The sequence below is a fragment of the Lactuca virosa genome, chromosome 5 (assembly GCF_052849685.1).
Source record: "Lactuca virosa cultivar CGN04683 chromosome 5, Lactuca_virosa_CGN04683_v6, whole genome shotgun sequence".
NCBI classification, from domain to species: Eukaryota; Viridiplantae; Streptophyta; class Magnoliopsida; order Asterales; family Asteraceae; genus Lactuca; species Lactuca virosa.
In genome coordinates, this window is record NC_136430.1 from 211,075,169 (window position 1) to 211,094,555 (window position 19,387).

Below are 19,387 nucleotides of genomic sequence, written 5' to 3' on the forward strand. Positions count from 1 at the left end.
CTGATTCGAATTAATCTTTAAAAACAAAAACTAGATGTGTGTTTTAACATATGCACAAGGAAGAAATGATTAAGTTAATGTAAAAAAAGATTATTTTTAAGGGATGAACCCATATAAAACTAAAAACATCAATTTATCTAACCTCTGACCCCACCAAGAAATATAAAAAACTTGCCACTGCCCCACACCCCCACCCCCATCCCTTCTTCCATTTTCTTCCATTCACCTTCATATATATAAATATACCACCCTGTCTGACATTTCAATCAACAAAAGCTCTCCAAGAAAAAACCAATTTCAGTTGGTCCAGTTCATCATCCAGTTTTGAGAAAGAAAAAACGATTAAATGAATATGGAAGACGGTTTGAATCTTACACTGGGATTGCCCGGAAGAGCCGAATCCGATCAAGAATCAACCATTACATCCTTCAAGAACACCAACAAACGATCGCAGCCGGAAACCATCGATGACTGCACGGAATCCAAAGGCAGTTCTCAACACAAAGAATCGGATATCGAAACTTCACCTGCAGCCAAGTAAGTTCAATAGCCATCAATCATACTTCTAACTGATTTTAAATATATTTATATTGTGATTCTAATTAATGGGTTTAATGAAAATTGCAGATCGCAAGTGGTCGGATGGCCACCGGTGAGGAACTACCGGAGGAACAACTTTCAGGCGAAAAAGATGGAGACAGAAAGTGGGATGTATGTGAAAGTAAGCATGGATGGTGCACCTTATCTTCGAAAGATTGACTTGAAGGTTTATAAAGGTTATTCAGAGCTTCTTAAAGCTTTGGAGAACATGTTTAAACTCACCATTGGTGCTTATTCTGAAAGAGATGGATACAAAGGCTCTGAGTTTGCACCTACTTATGAAGATAAAGATGGCGATTGGATGCTTGTTGGTGATGTTCCATGGGAGTAAGTCCCTATTTCTTTTTTTTCTTTTTTTTACCTTGTTATCAATTAAGTCTATTATGCATTAAGTAAATTTTTCATAGAAAATTTATTAAAAAGGTTAGAAATTAAAGGGAAAATCATTTTTTTTGTTACTTCTTATTTTATGTTGTTCTTTTTATGTTAATTAGAAAAACATTCATATATAGTTTACGAGATTAAGTAACATTAAGTTAAACAAATTGGTATTATAAGTTAGTATTAATTTACATGCCACATAATTCACATATCACATAATTGGGTCAGAAGAGTGAGCTAATTAGGGTTATTTTTATAGAAACTTATACTTATGAATCTTATGTACTTTGATTTGCAGGATGTTTATGTTATCATGCAAGAGAATGAGAATAATGAAAGGATCAGAAGCAAAAGGATTGGGATGCAATTTATGAAGGTGATAAAGATGATGTGAAGTTATATATCATGGAGTGGAAGAGAAGATGGATGAATCTTTCAGCTTGAGTTCTCGAAGAACTGTTAATTTTCATATTTTGAATAGGAAGAAAAAAAAACCATAAAAAAAAGTCATATGCTTTATGAAAAGCTAAGGCAATCTATAGTATGATCATATATAGTTTTGATTTGTAAATTTGTGGCAGGAATATCAGTGATGTTTTTTGAGGTTCGTTGTTTTGTTTGTAAGAATCTTTTTTATTTTGATTAAAAAGTTTCATATAAATACATGATTGTATAGAAGAACATATATCATCTTAATGTATTATTTACTTTAATTTAGTTATCGGATCTTGGCGTGTGTTTGGTTCTTGGATTCCAATGGATTTTGATAGAACTTGAATTTCAAATTCCATTCCATATTTGATGGGTTTCACGAAGCCTACGGTAGAAAGAATTCAGTTCCATTTTTTATCAAAAGACCAAAATACCCATATAATATAAGTTTTGAAATAACAAATAAGAAATTTGATTATAAGTAACAATTTAAGATTATTCAACATTTATCATTGAATTTTGTTTCATTCTACCACCCAAACGCATAATAAAAGTTTTAATTAGATTTTCATTACTTTCAAAAACATTTTGTACGTTAGTCAAACCCCTCCAAGATTTTAACTATAAGAAAATGATAATTAAAATACATAAATCATACACTACAAAATAAAAACAAGTTGGTTACGAGTGCAAATTCGACAACAAATAATGGGGTATTACAATTGTAACGGAAAAAGGGAGGAAGGGCATAAATGAATTATTAAAGGTGCATAGAAAAGGTCAAATTTCCAGCAAATAATATATCTTCCAAACATGTTATGTCTGATATCAATGGCAATGCATATCTTCATACAGATCAGTGACAACAAAAGACCTTAATACACTGTGACACATAACACGACTGAACTGAACAATAGCTTTTTAAGACTACTTTTGATGATTATTTGTCTTTTGAACAAACAATAAATCGAGAGTGAGTTTTGTGAACATGAACCAAAAATTGTTATTTTTGTTTTCTTGGTCTCAGTTTCAGTCTATGTCTCGGTCTTAGTTTCAGTCCAATATACACATACCTATAACAGTATAAAGTTGTCTATTCTGATCTGTGATATCTTAATATCTTCCTACATTTTATTCCTATTTATTCTCCTACTCATATCAAATGTTGACATGTGTCACATTTAATGATACATTTAATAAAATTGATAATATTTTAATCTACCTGTCATAATATTATATGAATAGGAAGATAGTAGGAACAAATTGTAGGAGGATATTTAATTTTTTATCTTTTTAACATAAATTTGTGATAATAGAAATTCACATGCCACATGAGGCATTAAATTGTGAATTCATGTCATCACGGTTGTGATAAATAGAAGCTGGCAGAAATGGTATCCATATGCATTAACGTACAGTTGAATATTATTTCTACCAAATATTCCAAAATATTAAATGCAAATGGGAACACTAGTAAACTTGTTCCCTTACCAAATGAAGAGAGATTCCAACTGTAATGCTTCATGTGGCTTAATATAAATTAAGTTTAAAACGCAATTAAGATGTCCCTAAAAGAAACGTGTCGGTTTTTTATTTCACTAATTAAAGATATTCCCAATAATTATGTTAGCAGATTGGTAGGCATGAAATACCATCAAACTAACTTTCGCATCAAGATTTATTATAATATTGAGCAGTTTACAACTTTATTGACATTTTTTTAATTAAAGTCATAATACAAGTTGTAAAGTATAATCCTTTTGGAGCCCTGTGCTACTAAGAAAAGATTTGAGACTAATTTTTTTAATTAAAAATGATGGGGTTTATACTTTATAGTTTCATAACAAGTTTCACTTTACTTGGTCTTTAATTTTTATAAAGGCAATTTAAGCTTTCGATGTTTAATTATTTAATTAGTGTACAGGTTCAGTGAATTTCAAGGTCTAAGCACATGTTTACCGAAGTAAATAGTACATCGGTTTGCACTTTGGCAAACATTTAGACAGAAAGTAACCCACAGTATCTCATTTACGATATGCAAAATCAGCCTTCCTTCTTTATATATGTTCTCAAAAAAGTAAACACCTTTTTTTTGTTATTTACTTCAATTTTGAAAACTGCTTTTTTTAGACAACAAATATAATTTACTCTAAACAACTCCTAATTTCAACATCACAAGACTTGAACACTCAACCTTAAGAAGGAAGAGCAACACTAATACCACTATATAAGCTAGAATCCCTTTGTTTTAAAAACTGCTAATTACAAAAAATAACACCATATTATCTTTATTTGTGTATTATAGCATCCTACTCCATTGTACTTTCCTTTTATTTCTTATTATAGCCGTATATTTTAAAAAATCTATCTAAATATAGGAGTGATAATTTATATTTTGGATATGTCAAATTACAATATATATGAAAGTCGATGCTATAATAAACCAATCAAAGAAAATACATTGTTATTTCTTGCATTTTACCCATTTACAAACACATAATTTGCCACTACCGAGCTTAAAAACTTATTTATATAACTTTCAAACTGAATTCAAATGTGACACAATCATCAAAGTAATTTTGGATCAACTTAAAATCTTTGTAAAAATTATTGGCACCTCGCCACCTCATAACTTAAAACTTATAAGTTATAAAGATCTTGTAATTCTCAATTTATGCCCATGTGAGATGGTTTATATTTTCATCAACTAGATCTACAAAAATATATTATCATTTGGGAAAATGTTGGTGAGTAAATCTGAAACAAATATATAATTAAAATGACAACTTAGAGATTGCTATGTTTGACCAAACCATAGACAATGTTTATTCCTATACCTTCCTGTGGGGAGGAAAGCGGGCCACTGAGTCCAGGCTAATTATTAATTGTGTGTGGGTCTCGTGCATTTGCGTATCCACCCTTATCTCAAAAACTAACCAGGGATACTTTGAATCACTAATTTTAGACTAAAATCATCACCAAATCGTGATTTGCCTAATCTTTGATTGGTGATTCAGTTGTGATCATAGATGATTTTGTGTGTTGTCAGGGATATTATGTGGATACACGATTCAAAATCTGTTTGACCAAACAGCGAAGATGATAGAATATGGATAAAATCACAAATGCACATATGCATACATGCATTATAGATGTGTATATGTGATGTAGCTATGTATGCATGTGCATACATACATTAAACATGCATATCTATATGACTAAGTATATCCCTATTCTAATAAATAAATAGTTTTAATCTCCTTTTCCCAAGTGTCTCTCTAATACAACTTCTCATTAATATTATGTCATGTATCATGTAGATATATTAGGCAACTCATTTTAAAATTCAAATTTACATTTTCTAATTAGATGTTAAATTTGAAGTTATAATAACTTTAAAAAATTAATATACCTCTTAATTAATAATTATAAATTATGAAAGTTTAATTAGTTTTATAACCCGTGGTTCCCACGGGTTATAAACTAGTGTGTGTATATGTGTGTATGCCGTTCAAAAAAAAAAGTATATGTGTGTATATTTGTATAGGGAGTCCATCCGTATAAAGTGAAGTCATTAGAAAATAGAAACGCTCCATGGTCAATTTTACATAATAATATTTTCGGGAAAATAGTGCCATGTGCAATGATGTTGGTATTTGTATAGTTTGGTTACTATAACTATATGTGATTAAGAAGTGTGAGGATAATTAAGCATCCTAACTCATAGTTACCTCATTTAAGAATCAAAATAACAATCATCAAGTTCTAATTAATATATGGATGATATAAATCCTTCTGGATAAAATGAAAAGAGAATTCAGTTTATACCAATTAGTATATGCAAACCCAGTATATCTTGCATTATCGTGAATATTAAACAAGTCCAAACGTTTGTTTGGTTGGATTGAATGGATCAACGAAAAGGTATGGATAGGATAATTGGAAAAACAATGTTTATATTTCATGACCATTTTTGGTTGGATTGCAGACATGCAATGCCGAAAACGAAAAAACCCAAGTGTCATACGAATGGGTAATGGGTAAGGGCATCTCCAAACCAACATGAATCATATTTTTTAAGCTAAAATGATACAATGTCACTATTTTGATATAAATGAATAGTACAACATCAAACCAAATTTAGCGTTACATTATTTTTACAACAAAAATGGTGCCAAATTAAGTTTGACGTGTTATATATACTTTTAGTTTATCAAGTTTAATGTTTGTTTATTTTTAGTTTATTAAATGACTAGTTTTATTTTATACGTAATAATTATTAAATAATTAATTTCTAGTTTATTAAATATGACTATGATTTTTATTTTATTTTTTTGAACGGCGGAGTTAGTACTTAATAGTTAGTGTCACAGAATTGTTCATGTCAGGGTTAGAACTCGAGACTTTCAATCTAAGAGGCAAAGTCTCTACCAATTGAGCTAGTCCCACATTGGCAATATGACTACGTATATTGTTGTAAATGTAATAAGTTATTTGGTTATAATTTTGTTATAATTTGTTTCATAAATTTTACAACAAAAGTATAAATAAAGTTAATTATAATTGGGTGTTTTTTTTTGCCAATTTGTATATGGTTAGAAAATGAATATATTACAAGATATTCTTTTTTTGGTGTAAAATGGTATAGAGTTTCACATGTGTGAACCATTTTTACATTATTTTGATGTAAAAAAAGAGTTACAATAAAAAAAATGTCATTTAATAGCACAAAAAAATATGACTAAAAACCAAAAAAGTCCGACTAACTCAAAGAATCATGAACACAAATAAAAATGTCATTAAAAACGCTTCAATTAAAATCCTTTAGTGACACTTTTCGGTTTGACGTTGCAGCATTTTGGGACTTTAGTAACACTTCTTTATTTGTCACAGAAGATAAGTTTTGGTAAAATAAAAAGATATTACATTTTGAATCAAACACCTCATTCCTTTTGAATCATATACACAAGTATTTGAAACTAACATGTGGGTGTAAAACTTGCATAATGATACATATTTTTATTCATTCATTATTTCAGCCCCTATTGAAACTGCATCATAGATATTTTGTCTTAAATGATATATAATCAATTTCCATCCAATATCGTCCTCCATGTATCAAAACTAGAATTCAGCTCGATCATAGTCTCTCCCACCAAAACAATGTCGTCGGAGAAAAGAGTACACAATGACATTGATATATCACGAGAAATCTCGACCATAATCAATACGAATATATATAGGCTAAGAGCATATATGTGGTGTAGTCCAATTTCCACTATGAATGACTTGTGTCATCATCTATTGTTCACACACATATCGTAAATTAATAATACACCAAGAAAGACATTTTCTAATTAATTTTAGAAAATAAACTTGTATGGAACCTATCTTGTAGGGTCCTCTAAATCGTCTCTCGTACTCGTGTAATGATGTATGCGTAATTTTTTATTATGTGTAAATACATTGTATTGTTTTCCCTCAATTATAATTTATAAGCTTTTATTTACAAAAAATAAAAAATTAAACATATTAGAAGTTCATTAGAACCCAAACAAGACTATGATAAAAGACATTCTCTAATTATTTTTGGAAAACAAACTTGTCATTTAATTATTTGAAGCTTATATAAAACGATTTGTCACTTAAATTTACATAAACAAACATGGGTTATATTGCAAATTTCTCATTTCATTGAACAAACATGGGTTCCTCAATCCTCAACTTCCATTTCTTCACGAAGCAAATCCAAAATAAATTTTACTCTCTCACAATTTAAATACTCAAAATCTCCCATGACAAACTCATACACCACACATTCTAACTCAATCCAACTCGAACCTCTATTCTTCCTCACCCAATTCCCCCTCATCATTGCCCTAATTTTCCCAACATTCTCCCACTCCCCCAAACCCGCATAAACATTCGATAAAAGAACATAATTCCCTGAATTCTCCGGCTCAATCTTAAACAACTCACCCGCCGCCACTTCCGCCATTTTAACATGGCGGTGAACACCACAAGCCGCCAGCAAAGCACTCCAAACCGCAGCTGTGGGTCCCACCTTCATTCCACATATTAACTTATAAGCATCATGAATACACCCACTACGCCCTAATAAATCAACCATACATGCATAATGTTTATCTATCGGTTCAATCCCATATTCATTTTTCATTTCTTTAAAATATTTCCACCCTTCATCAATAAGGCCTCCATGATTACAAGCAGTTAAAACCCCTATAAATGTCGCCTCATCGGGGGTTAAATTGTCTTTTTTCATTTTTTCAAATAATGAAATCGCCTCTTGACCTAACCCGTGATTTGCATAGGCTGTGATCATGGTAGTGTAGCAATACAAGTCTTTTTTGTTAATCATTTTGAAAATATCTATAGCCTTTTTAATGTTTCCACATTTAGCATACATGTCAACTAAACTAGTGGCAATGTGTAAATTGGAGAAAAGATCGGGACCCACGTAGTCACAGATTGCTGACTCAGCAGCATCTAAAACGCCTAACTGTGAACAAGCTGAAATTACAACTAGGATAAAGGTTTCATCTGGCTTAATCGATTGTTTTTTGAATAATTTAAGCAACTCTAAAGCAGTTTTTGGTTCTCCATTTTTAGCATAACCCCCAATCATTGTAGACCAAGAAATTAAATTCCTTTCAGGCATTTGATCGAATAAAACCTTTGCATCATTGACATTTCCAGATTTCATGTACCCATCTATCATAATTGTCCAAGAAGCTACATTTTTACTTGGGATTTTGTCAAAATAGTTTCTTGCAGATTCAAGATTTCCAATTTTACAGCATCCAGAGATGATTAAATTCCAAGATCCAAGATCAGAGAAAGGCATTGTGTTAAAAATATAAATAGCATTGTCAATGTCACCATAGTCAACATACCCAGATAGCATCACGTTCCATGAAGCTAAATCTTTAACAGGCATTTCATCGAACAGGTGGCGTGCCTCTTTCATGTCACCAAGTTTCACATACCCATGTATAATGGTGGTCCAGGAGATGACATTTTGATCAGGCATTTTACTGAATAACTCACGAGCAATGTCTATTCTGCCATTGTTGCAATACCCGAGTATCATTGAATTCCAGGAGACAATATCCTTTTCATGCATCTCTTCAAACAGACATCTAGCCAGATCAGTTTTCTCACATCTCATAAAAAAATCAAGCATAGAATTTTGTACCGTTGTATCTAAATCAAACCCACATTTTATCACAAATCCGTAAACCACCTCGCCATCTCTTAATCTGGCTTCTCTAGCTAAACCCTTGAGCACTGTAGTTATAGTATAATTCAGAGGCGCAACTGAATCTCGAAGCATTCTAAGAAAGAGTAAAAACGCTTGCGAATAGAGTTTGTTTTCGACATGCCCATGAATCATAGATGTCCATAGGAAGACATTTGGTTGGGATATTTCATCGAACACCTTGTGAGCGACGTGGGCGGATCCAAAACGGAAGTAGAGACGAATAATCTTGTTGAGCACGATGTCCGATGTAGCAAATAAACCGTTTACTAGAAGTGAAGCATGAGCAGATTTTAGCGATTTAAGGGATTTGCAACTATAGAGAAAATTTAAGAGAGAGGATTTCATTTCATGGCGCCAAAAATAGTACGCACACAACGGTCATCCGACAAGAACCCCCAACCCGACTGCAGCAATGGGATCCAAGAAAATATTGTAATGGCCTTAAATATATAAAGATAATAAATTATAGGGAAAATGACTTATTCCACTAACAAACTAATCACTTTTTTTTTATATCATTATCATTTAACTTGTTTTAGGTGTTCACAAAATATCATTGGAGCCTGCTATTGAAGGTTTTCGGTGACATTCATCTCCAGCAACTCTCTGATCATCTTTCCGACGACTTTGTCATCTCCATCGACTATTGCTCCTCCGTGAAGTAGTCCTCCATCACTAACTGTTACATTTCAGTCGAGCATCATCACCATCGGCTACCATCTTCCCATACGCCACCATCTCCACCATCATCCTTGCATTTTACATGTACAAAATCAACAAGAAAACACAATCCAAAACCATTTTCTACATTGTCATATATGAAAGAACACATCCATATGCAAAATCGAGTTTCAAAATCCAAGATCCAAAATTGAGCTTCAAATCTAAGATCGAAATTAAAAAACAAAGAGCATTTTCCACATATTGTTTCCAGATCCGAAGAATACACATGAAGAACACATGCCATATTTAAAATCGAGCTTCAAAATCGAAGATCGAAATTCGAAATTGAAGCTTAACTGTTCTTGTGAGTTCTTCAAAATCAAAACCTTAGTCATGTTCAAGATCAAAACCTAAAAAAATCTAATGTGTTTTGAGTTCATGTTTTCCACATTTCGCATGAATATTCATGTGGTTAAGATGAAGAAAATATTTTGAGGAGATGAAGGTGTAAAGGGTGATGTTGTGCTTTAGGTGGTTAAGATGGTGACGGTCAAGGGTGGTGAATCGCTGAAAAATTAATGTTGGCCGGAGATTCGCCGGAGAAGATGAAAGGAGAGTCGTCGAAGATGACAATGCCGTCAGAAATCTTCAATAGCAAGTTGCAATGGTATTTTGTGAATACCTAAAACAAGTTAAATGGTAAATGGTGTATGTTAACTGTTAAGTGTGTGTCGCAACGCCTAAACAAATAAATAATATAAATAAAAATACTTCTCAAATGCACTAGGCGGTAGTACAGGAAAGCAGGGTCGAATCCACAGGGACACATCCTATGGTTTTTGCCTCTTTTGCGTAAGGCACACACTAATTTAATAGAAATTAAAGTGGGGGGATTTTGTTGATTATTAAAACTAATTTAGACAGAAATTTATAAAAGAAAACTATTAAAATACTTGATTAAAATTCAGAAGGTAAAAGCAATTTCAGTTTCACAGTGACTCTCCTAATCATGCAAATAACTTTCAACATGATTATTGAATTGTGTAATGTTTAAAGTGGTACTGAAAATCGTTAATAAGCTCTAACAATTTTATTTTACTAAAATGTTTGACCAAAACAAACTCTTTGAATTAAACCTTACTTTTTACTGAGTTAACTAAACAAACTCTTAATTATTTAAGAAAAGTAGCATTAGACACTGTGTAAAATTCTCATTATGGTCCAATACTTCTCACAAGCTCGAAAGCTTAAAGACTTGTTTGATCAGTTTATATTAGAGTTAACACTAACAGAACCAATCTAATATTCGTTACTTTTATTGATTAATAAAGATAGTTACAGATCTAAACAAGTCAGATAACTTGAATGATTCAATAACAATTAAAGTGGCCTATAAAAACTGAATTAAAATCAAACGTTCAATTAAGCATAAATCTGATCAAACTAAACAGTAAACACAATCAAAAGTCGTGCAAAATGATTAGCTGCACGAAAAGTCGAGTCTTTTGAGAAACTGAAATCTAGGGTTTTTAGCCTGACATGGCTAAAAACGAAATACAAAAGATGAAATTAAGTTCCAACTGATAAATTTTACTAAACTTATAATACAGATCAAATCGGGTTCTTCAGATCTTCGTTTGGCACTTGGAATCTACAAAAAAAAAATCATCTCTCTGTCGTCTGGAATCACAATTACCCTTGACTGAAGGGTTATGGGGCTCTATTTATAGGCTTATCAGGAATACGGAACATTCTGTAATCGCATATATGAAAATACAATCGCATTTTTTTTTACAAAAACGCATCCCGAACCACTTTAATGAAGTACAATGCCAATTCTGAACTTTTTGGAACCTCGAAACACAAATGCGATCATAGAAATAGGAAATGCGATCGCATTTCTTATCATAAATCACCAGATCAGATTTTTTTGGGAATTAAAACTTCGAAGCATAAATGCTATCGCAGATATGGAAAATGCGATCGTAGATATGGGAAATGCGATCACATTTTTTCCATTTTGTCGCGGTTCGGTCGTAGTTCTTCCTTTTAAAAATTTCCATGTCATTCCTCAACATCCTTCTTCACTTCCAACTCAAATTTGGCTCCACTTCTCCATCCAACGCAACCTCAAAGTGTTGTATTCTTGTTGTGCTCCAATTTACCCTGAAAATCATAACGAAAGTGAGTAGTACGGGCATTCTATGAAAATACTATGAAATATACAATTTATAGAAATATAAGGGAGATAGTTAGCAATTTATAAGAAAACACTAACAAAATCACGCTAAAAGATGCATATAAAATGCATCTAACAATATACAAAGCAAAGTGACTAAACCTAGACAAAAACAAAAGTTTGTTACCCTAATAAGTCATGTTCCCTAAATTATTATATTCCAAAAGTCACAAAATATGAAAAGATGTATAATCAATCGTATATGAAATCAGAGTTAATATGAATAAGAGATGTAAATAAGATCTTGATTCAACTCATATTATCTGGAGAAGTACAAGTACATTTGTGAGAGAGAAAAGCACACTGTAGAAGTTGCAAAAGTTACAAATAACTTAGGTACCTACACTATTTATAGTGTACTCCACGGATACAAAAAGTATATCAGAACTTCGACATTTATAGAGAAACAACATATGTGCCTGATAAAGTACATACAATATCGAATTCATGAAGATGTTCGATATTGAAAAACACTTCGGTACTTAGACTACTACGTAAGACTTCGATATATCATAACATATATGACTCTACAATATCTCACTTTGTGATCAATATTGAATCTTCAAACTGTGGCTAGCGTCTTTATCACTTGTAACAATACGCTTCTAATCTCCATGTACCAAACGATAATCTTCGTTATCTCCGCTCTATCTTCATTTGAATTCTTCTTGCACTTGTTTATACGGAGGACACTAGAAAGATTCTGATTTAAGTATCTTTCTTAATCGTCAGTATGAAAGAAGTATTTCTTTTCCCCTCCTTTCATGTTCTTTCCTTGAAAAACAACACCTTGAGGTTGATTGATAATTTCACCATCTTCAAAATCATCAATATTCAATTTCCCTTTCAATAATGACTTGGGAACCTTTGGTTTTTTCTTGAAAGAATTATCAAACTCAAAATATGCTAGATGAGCAAAATAACAACCGATGAAGCTTTCGATGTGGCTATACCCAATGATGTACGAAGCTTTATCTTGAACTTCATCGTTATTCAAATCTTCCATAATCTTTGTAACAGTGATGAAATCATTCAAGTTCATCAAGGTAAAGTTAGCAATGGTGAAGTCAAAAAGAACATTGTTGGCTCTGATAACTTTATATCGATAGTTTTGAATGACTCATTCGAACATGACATCGGGAGTTATCGATAAAAGTTTAACAATCTTCACCAAGGACCAAACATCTTCTTCTTTTTGTCCAGGAAATTCATGGAATCTAATTTTCATACTTTTATAATCCTTTGTATCATGGAAATTCTTTGCAAGATTGAAATGACCAAATGTGAACATCGAATGATTAAACGGAAAGTGCAATTGATTGAAATATGTGTCATCGATGGCATAACCTCTCTTTGGTCTTTTCTCAAACACATCAACTTCGTCATAAGCAACATTTTCAATTGTTTCATAACACCACGCCTTATTTGGATGTACTTTATCAAGATGTAACACCGTGATTTTTCACCCAAAACTTTTCTTTTATTTTTAATAACATTAATTATCAGAAAAATGTTAGCGGAAGTGTTATAAAATCCTCATCAGTAGTTATTTAGAAAATGTTTCAAAAACAACCCATCAAGTTATATAGTTGTAAAAACCCAACCAAAAAAACACCAAAACCAAGTTTAAATGAAATATCACATCAAGTCTCAAACTGGTATCAACACTAGTAACCAAAAGACTATAATTACCCAAAAGATCCCAACCTCACCAGGCAATCAATAATCAAGCTACTTGTACCAATGAAAAGCTACAACGACAGGCAAGAAGCAAGTGTCAGCATCAGCACAGTGAGTCTATCTCAAGCACATAATCTTGGAAACAAAGCATACACATCCATCATGTCAACTCATGTAATCACATCAATCCATGCATCATATATCGATCTATATTAACATATACGTATATACATTAATCCGAACATTCTTTCATCGTCGTAATTATTTATTTATTTGCTTCCCTATAATTACTTTTAATGTCCCTCTCTAACTAGAGTCTATGTCAACACTAACACTCCCCAAATAAAGACCTCGTTCGCTACTAACGTAACCTGGAGACCCAGTGCACCAAATGGGGTGCGACTCCCACCTGTAACACTATCCTTAGTTCGGCGATTTCACTACTGTGACTATGCACATACAAGACAATGTGTTTTCATTCCACGGTGTTTTATTAGAACATCGATTACATGCCTATACCCAGACGTGATGCTTGATCCGACCTCATCAATGGCCAACATCACTCCAGTCCCAATACACAATTGTACCAGTACCATGTCTCGATATGGTCATCTAGAAAACCATTCAACGTCTAATTTGACCTAAGCTCTTTTCCTCCATCGATAACCTTCCGATGCGATATCTCACACGGGCACGTACCTAAGTTAGGTTTCTACCCTTTAACCCCACTATGTGCATTTCCCCTTTTATTTAAGTAATTAGGTAATTAAGTAGCTTTCTCTCACATGGGTAAAACACAAAAATCACTAATATTATTATGTAATCATGCAATTGAATTATTAGTATTGATCCATGGCATACTACATCTATCAAACATACATCCAAGGCATATCAAACACAAGGCATACATAACAATATGCCATGGCATAATAAGATACACCTTTCAATCACACAACATCTAGCATGCATTTCCTAGTTCATTCAAGAGTGACAAAACAAAAAACATAGCATACATAACTGTTGGGTTTTGTATACTACAACATCCTATGGTGCACATACAACCCTAAATGCTTTGGATCTATGTTTTCTCTAACTATACATGCAATATTATTTCCAAAGCATTAAGCCTACAACTAGCATACAATTGACATAAACAACATAGAATTGAGTTATGGAATTACCTCTCTGTTGTAGCTTGTAGTTTTGGCCTTTAAGAACTTAGCACCTCAAATGTGATGCATCAAATGGTTCACAAACACCATGAATAAAGGAGGACTTCATAGAGAGGCTAGTTAGCACACAAAATCGTTTATCACTCTTCTTAGAATGCATGGGGGCCGATTTTGGTGACTATGGGTTCCTTTTATAAGGTGGCAAAGTCTAGGGTTACATCCATGCAAACCCTAATTCATATGACCCTTCATATTACTTAGGCTCCATGGGTTAAACCTCCATGGACTATCCATGGACTACCGTATTAGTTTAGCCCATCCTAAATAACCATGAATCATTGGCCCACACTATAAGAATCATTGATTTACTTAATCACTCCCCGTATATTTAATTAGTCTCTTTTGATCACTAAATTAATTCCAAATTAATTCTTGATAAATACTAATTAAATAATATGATTTCATATTAATATATTAGAAATTATTATATATTAATAAATCACAAATAACCTCTTCTCAAAAGTCCATCCTATCAAATTGCTCTGGTGAAGGCAACCTAAATGGACCATGCTACTCTCGGGTCAAGTACATACCAATTATAATTATGGGCTTAGACACCTAATCCAACAGTCTCCCACTTGGATAAGTCTAATAACTATTATTACAAGTATGACTCCACAACCCGACTAGCAATCGTAGCTCTTAAAAGCTGTTGTCGAACTCTGAGACATGGATTAAAATCATTCTCTCTGTCCATATGTTGTTTCCCAATTTCCGATTTATGACAACTAACTAATTGAACAAATCAAATCAGTCCTGGCTTGGCCAAGCGCTTAGAGTGTCATGACTAAATCATCGAGGGGCCCATAGATATCACTTTTATCCTACATTGGGTAAAAGGAATGCATAAATTTCGACTCAAATGCTTGCTTGTACTTACTCATCAAATCACACACAACAATATGTTTTATAACACCAAGTTACTGGTGTGTTTACATATGTCAATGTGCAACCGACTTGTAAATTACAACTCACACGTCTCTGCTTTAAGAATATAGGATATTATCGTCTCACAATCACTCGTGATAAAATCCATGAAGTGATTCAGATGAGCGTGGGTTTAATCCAATACTCGAATCTTATTCCAGGAGTACTCATGAACACTACAACAAACTTGTGCTATGTCTAAAACACCTAGACAATCTACAGTCAGATTCGTGACAGTCTTGCCTCAATACCTACTTCCAAAGTATGATCAACTGTGGATAGTTTGAATAACCTAGTTATTCGGGAAGTCAAAACATGCAAAGTGAAACACAAGAATAACTGAATCCAATATGGTCTCAAAACTTATGAATATAAATAAAACACCTTTTATTTAATCACCATATTGATTACACATTATTCATTGTATAATGTTTCGATTAATCAACTTAATACTTGAATTAGAACAATATTTATCCCATGCTCCAAGCATGCACACTATTTTTGCTTATGGTCCTTTCTTTGTAAAATATATCAAGTGAAAGCATTCAATGAAACTCATTTCACAATTCCAAATCCTTATCGTAAATGTAAGAATACCAAATTCTTGCTGTGACAACCCGAAATATTTGGATCAAACAATGTCTAAATTGTAACTCTGTTACAAGGAAAACCTTGGAAGTCACATATAAGGTAACCTCTTGAAAGTAAACAAGTTTATCAAGGAAAACTAGGAAAATGAATTAGAATAAGAATCTTGAATCAAAAGATTGTCTAGTAGTATTAAGCTTAGTCTCCCCACCACCCTAGAACATGGAAGGCAACAAGAATAATGACTTAAGTCAACCTATATGGATATAAATATGGGCAATAAGTTTTGTGGAACCATGATTGAATGCACCCTTGGTTAGTTAACAAGAAAACACCCATTAGACACCTTGTATGGAAGTTTTAGCACAATATCCCACTAAGGCCACCACCTTTGAGTGCATACTAGCTAAAAACATGACCTCTGATGGGTTTTGAGCATTCTATCACTCCTATGGTGTACATGCAAACCTATAAACCTTGGATCTATGTTTTCTCTATTATACATGAAATATTCAATATTCCAAGGTTTCATCCTAACTAGCATAATATGAAGTATATACAATACAAGAATCTAGTAGAATGACGTACCTTTTAATGGAGCTTAAAGTCTTGAACCTTTAAGAGCTTAGTGCCCCAAGTGTTGCACCTCAAATGGTTCACACAACACCAAAAACCCTTGGAATAACTTGAGAAGAAGAATACTTGTGTTCACTCTTATGAAATCGGATTTTCCCTCTTGTGTACTATACACTAGTGCCAATTTCATGAACTAGAGACCTCTTTATATAGTGTGGAGGATTAGGGTTACATTCATGTAAACCCTAATACCCATGACCTTTCATTTCCATAGGATCCATGGGTTAAAACTTCATGGACTATCCATGAAAGCTTAGCCCAACCTAAATGAACTTGGCCCATCCTATATATAAATAAGAGTCCATATTTAATTAGTTCCTTTTGACCACTAAATTAATTCTAAATTAATTATTGATCAATACTAATTAAATAATATGATTTCATATTAATATATTAGAACTTATAATATATTAATATAGTATCCTTTTTCTCATTTTATGTATCCAATTGTTCGGATGCCATGCAACCCAAATGGACCATGCTACTCTCGGGTCAAATACATACCAATAATAGTTATGGGCTTAGACATCTAATCCAACAGTCTCGCACTTGGATAAGTCTAAAACTATTATTGCGTATGAATCCAAGATCCTGACCAGCAATCGTAGCTCTTAAAGCTGCTGCCGAACTCTGACCTAGTCAAATGACGTGTCCATTAGATAAGGGATCATATATTCCTCCATTCTAGATACCATATGGACTGATACATGGATTATAATCATTCTCTCTGTCCATCTGTTGTTACTTGATTTCCAATTTATGACGACTGACTAATTGAACAAATCAAATCAGTCCAGGCTTGGCCACGCACTTCGGGGTGTCATCACTAAATCATCGAGGGGCCCACATATATAGCTTTTATCCCTCCAAGGGTAAAAGGAATGGATAAACTTTGACCCAAGTGTTCTCTTGTACTTACTCATCAAATTACACACAACGATATGTTTTATAACAACCAAGTTACTGGTTGCATTTTCATATGTCAATGTGCAACTGACGTGCAAATACAACTCACACGTCTCCATTTGAAGAATATAAGATATTATCGTCTCATGATTCACTCGTGATAAAATCCATGAAGTGATTCAAATGAGCGTGAGTTGAATCCAATACTCGAATCTCATTCCAGGAGCACTTATGAACACTGTAGCCACTTTGTCCCAGACAAACTACAGACCCTTCATGGCAGTCTTGCCTCAATACCTACTTCCAAAGTATGATCGGCTGTGGATAGTTTGAATAACCTAGTTATTCGAGAAGTCAAAACATGCAAAGTGAAACACAAGAATAATCGAATCCAATATGGTCTCAGAACTTGTAAATATAAATAAAACACCTTTTATTTATCACCATATTGATTACACATTGTTCATTGCATAATATTTCAAATAATCAACATAATACTTGAATTAAAACAATAGTCATGCCATGCTCCAAGCATGCACACTATGTTTGTCCAAACAATAGTTATGCCATACACCAAGTATGCACACTATGTTTGTCTATGATCCTTACTTTGTGGAATAGATCAATTGAACATAATTCCAATGATTCTAATTTCACAATCCCAAATCCTTATCGTAAATGTAAGAATTCCAAATTCCTAACATTTACCGAAATCTTTCAGATTCTAAACTCATATGCATCGATCCTCTTGTAATGACTATGCACAAAAGTCACAAGGACTTGGTAACAAACATTACAAAGTATTCCAATGGAGATCAATTCCATGGAAACGAAGTCTTATATTCAAAGTACATTCCTTTGAACATCCTTATTGCATGAAGTTTTTCTAATCTTACACATGTTGAATAACTTCCACCTATGGAGACATTTCCATATTCCCATTTTCACTATCACTTCTGAACAAGAGTTGCCTCTTTTCAGAATATGTCAATATGGCACTTCCAAAAATTTACACCATACTTCCAACTGTCCATGAGCAACCAATCTTTTGTAAACCTCAGATTTTCCTCGACAATTGCTTAATCATTTTAGTCATATCCAATTCTAGGCCTTTTCCCCTCTTAATGCCCCAGGAATTTGGAAAATTTAGAAAGGATTAATATTATAGCACATGTAATCGATCCTATATCCGAAGCATATGGGACATGATTCATGATGTCTCACATAAAGACATGATCCTAGACCAGTCTTTTGCTACAATATTTTTGTTTTTGCCATGTTTTCATAATTCGACTATGAAGAGGGATGTCGTAATCATAATCGAATTTTGAGAACGCAATATATATAGAATATCCTCATGTTGAACCATTCCAACATAAAATCCATATATATATATATATATATATATATATATATATATATATATATATATATATATATATATATATATATCCTTGACTAAAGATGATTAAAATCTCAATCTAAGCTTTTAGAATTGAAATGAAGTATAATTTCCTCTCCCTTAATTATAGCAAAACAACTTTTCAAAACTTGCAGAGTCACGAATTGAGACTTTTGTTTTCTATAATTAACACTTTATATAATAATCATGCTTCCACTAACATGATAATTACTAGCATTACACTTATACACCCACTAGCTTCGACATGTATCCAAAAATTAGGCGGACTTCTAGAAATCAATACTTTATTGACTTTCTTACCAAAGTTCAGATTTCTGATACGAGGTGCTTTGATAAAACTTTATCAAAATCATACACCTTTCCTTAGATAGCACACATGTGTGTCTAAACAATTATGA

At 32.8% G+C, this 19,387-nt stretch overlaps 2 protein-coding genes across 2 annotated transcripts; one reads left to right on the forward strand and one right to left on the reverse strand.

Annotated features, from left to right (window-relative positions):
* Nucleotides 1-253: 253 nt before the first annotated feature.
* On the forward strand, nt 254-1,588 carry LOC145114690 (auxin-induced protein 22D-like). Its single transcript, XM_079050768.1, has 3 exons — nt 254-537; nt 628-927; nt 1,280-1,588. The coding sequence occupies exons 1-3, from the start codon at nt 347-349 to the stop codon at nt 1,353-1,355; spliced, it is 567 nt and encodes a 188-aa protein (XP_078906894.1). The 5' UTR covers nt 254-346; the 3' UTR covers nt 1,356-1,588.
* Nucleotides 1,589-7,083: 5,495 nt separating this feature from the next.
* On the reverse strand, nt 7,084-9,108 carry LOC145114689 (pentatricopeptide repeat-containing protein At5g15300-like). The gene has a single exon (XM_079050766.1). It carries the CDS (start codon nt 9,038-9,040, stop codon nt 7,127-7,129), a length of 1,914 nt encoding a protein of 637 aa, XP_078906892.1. The 5' UTR covers nt 9,041-9,108; the 3' UTR covers nt 7,084-7,126.
* Between the last annotated feature and the right edge of the window lie 10,279 nt (nt 9,109-19,387).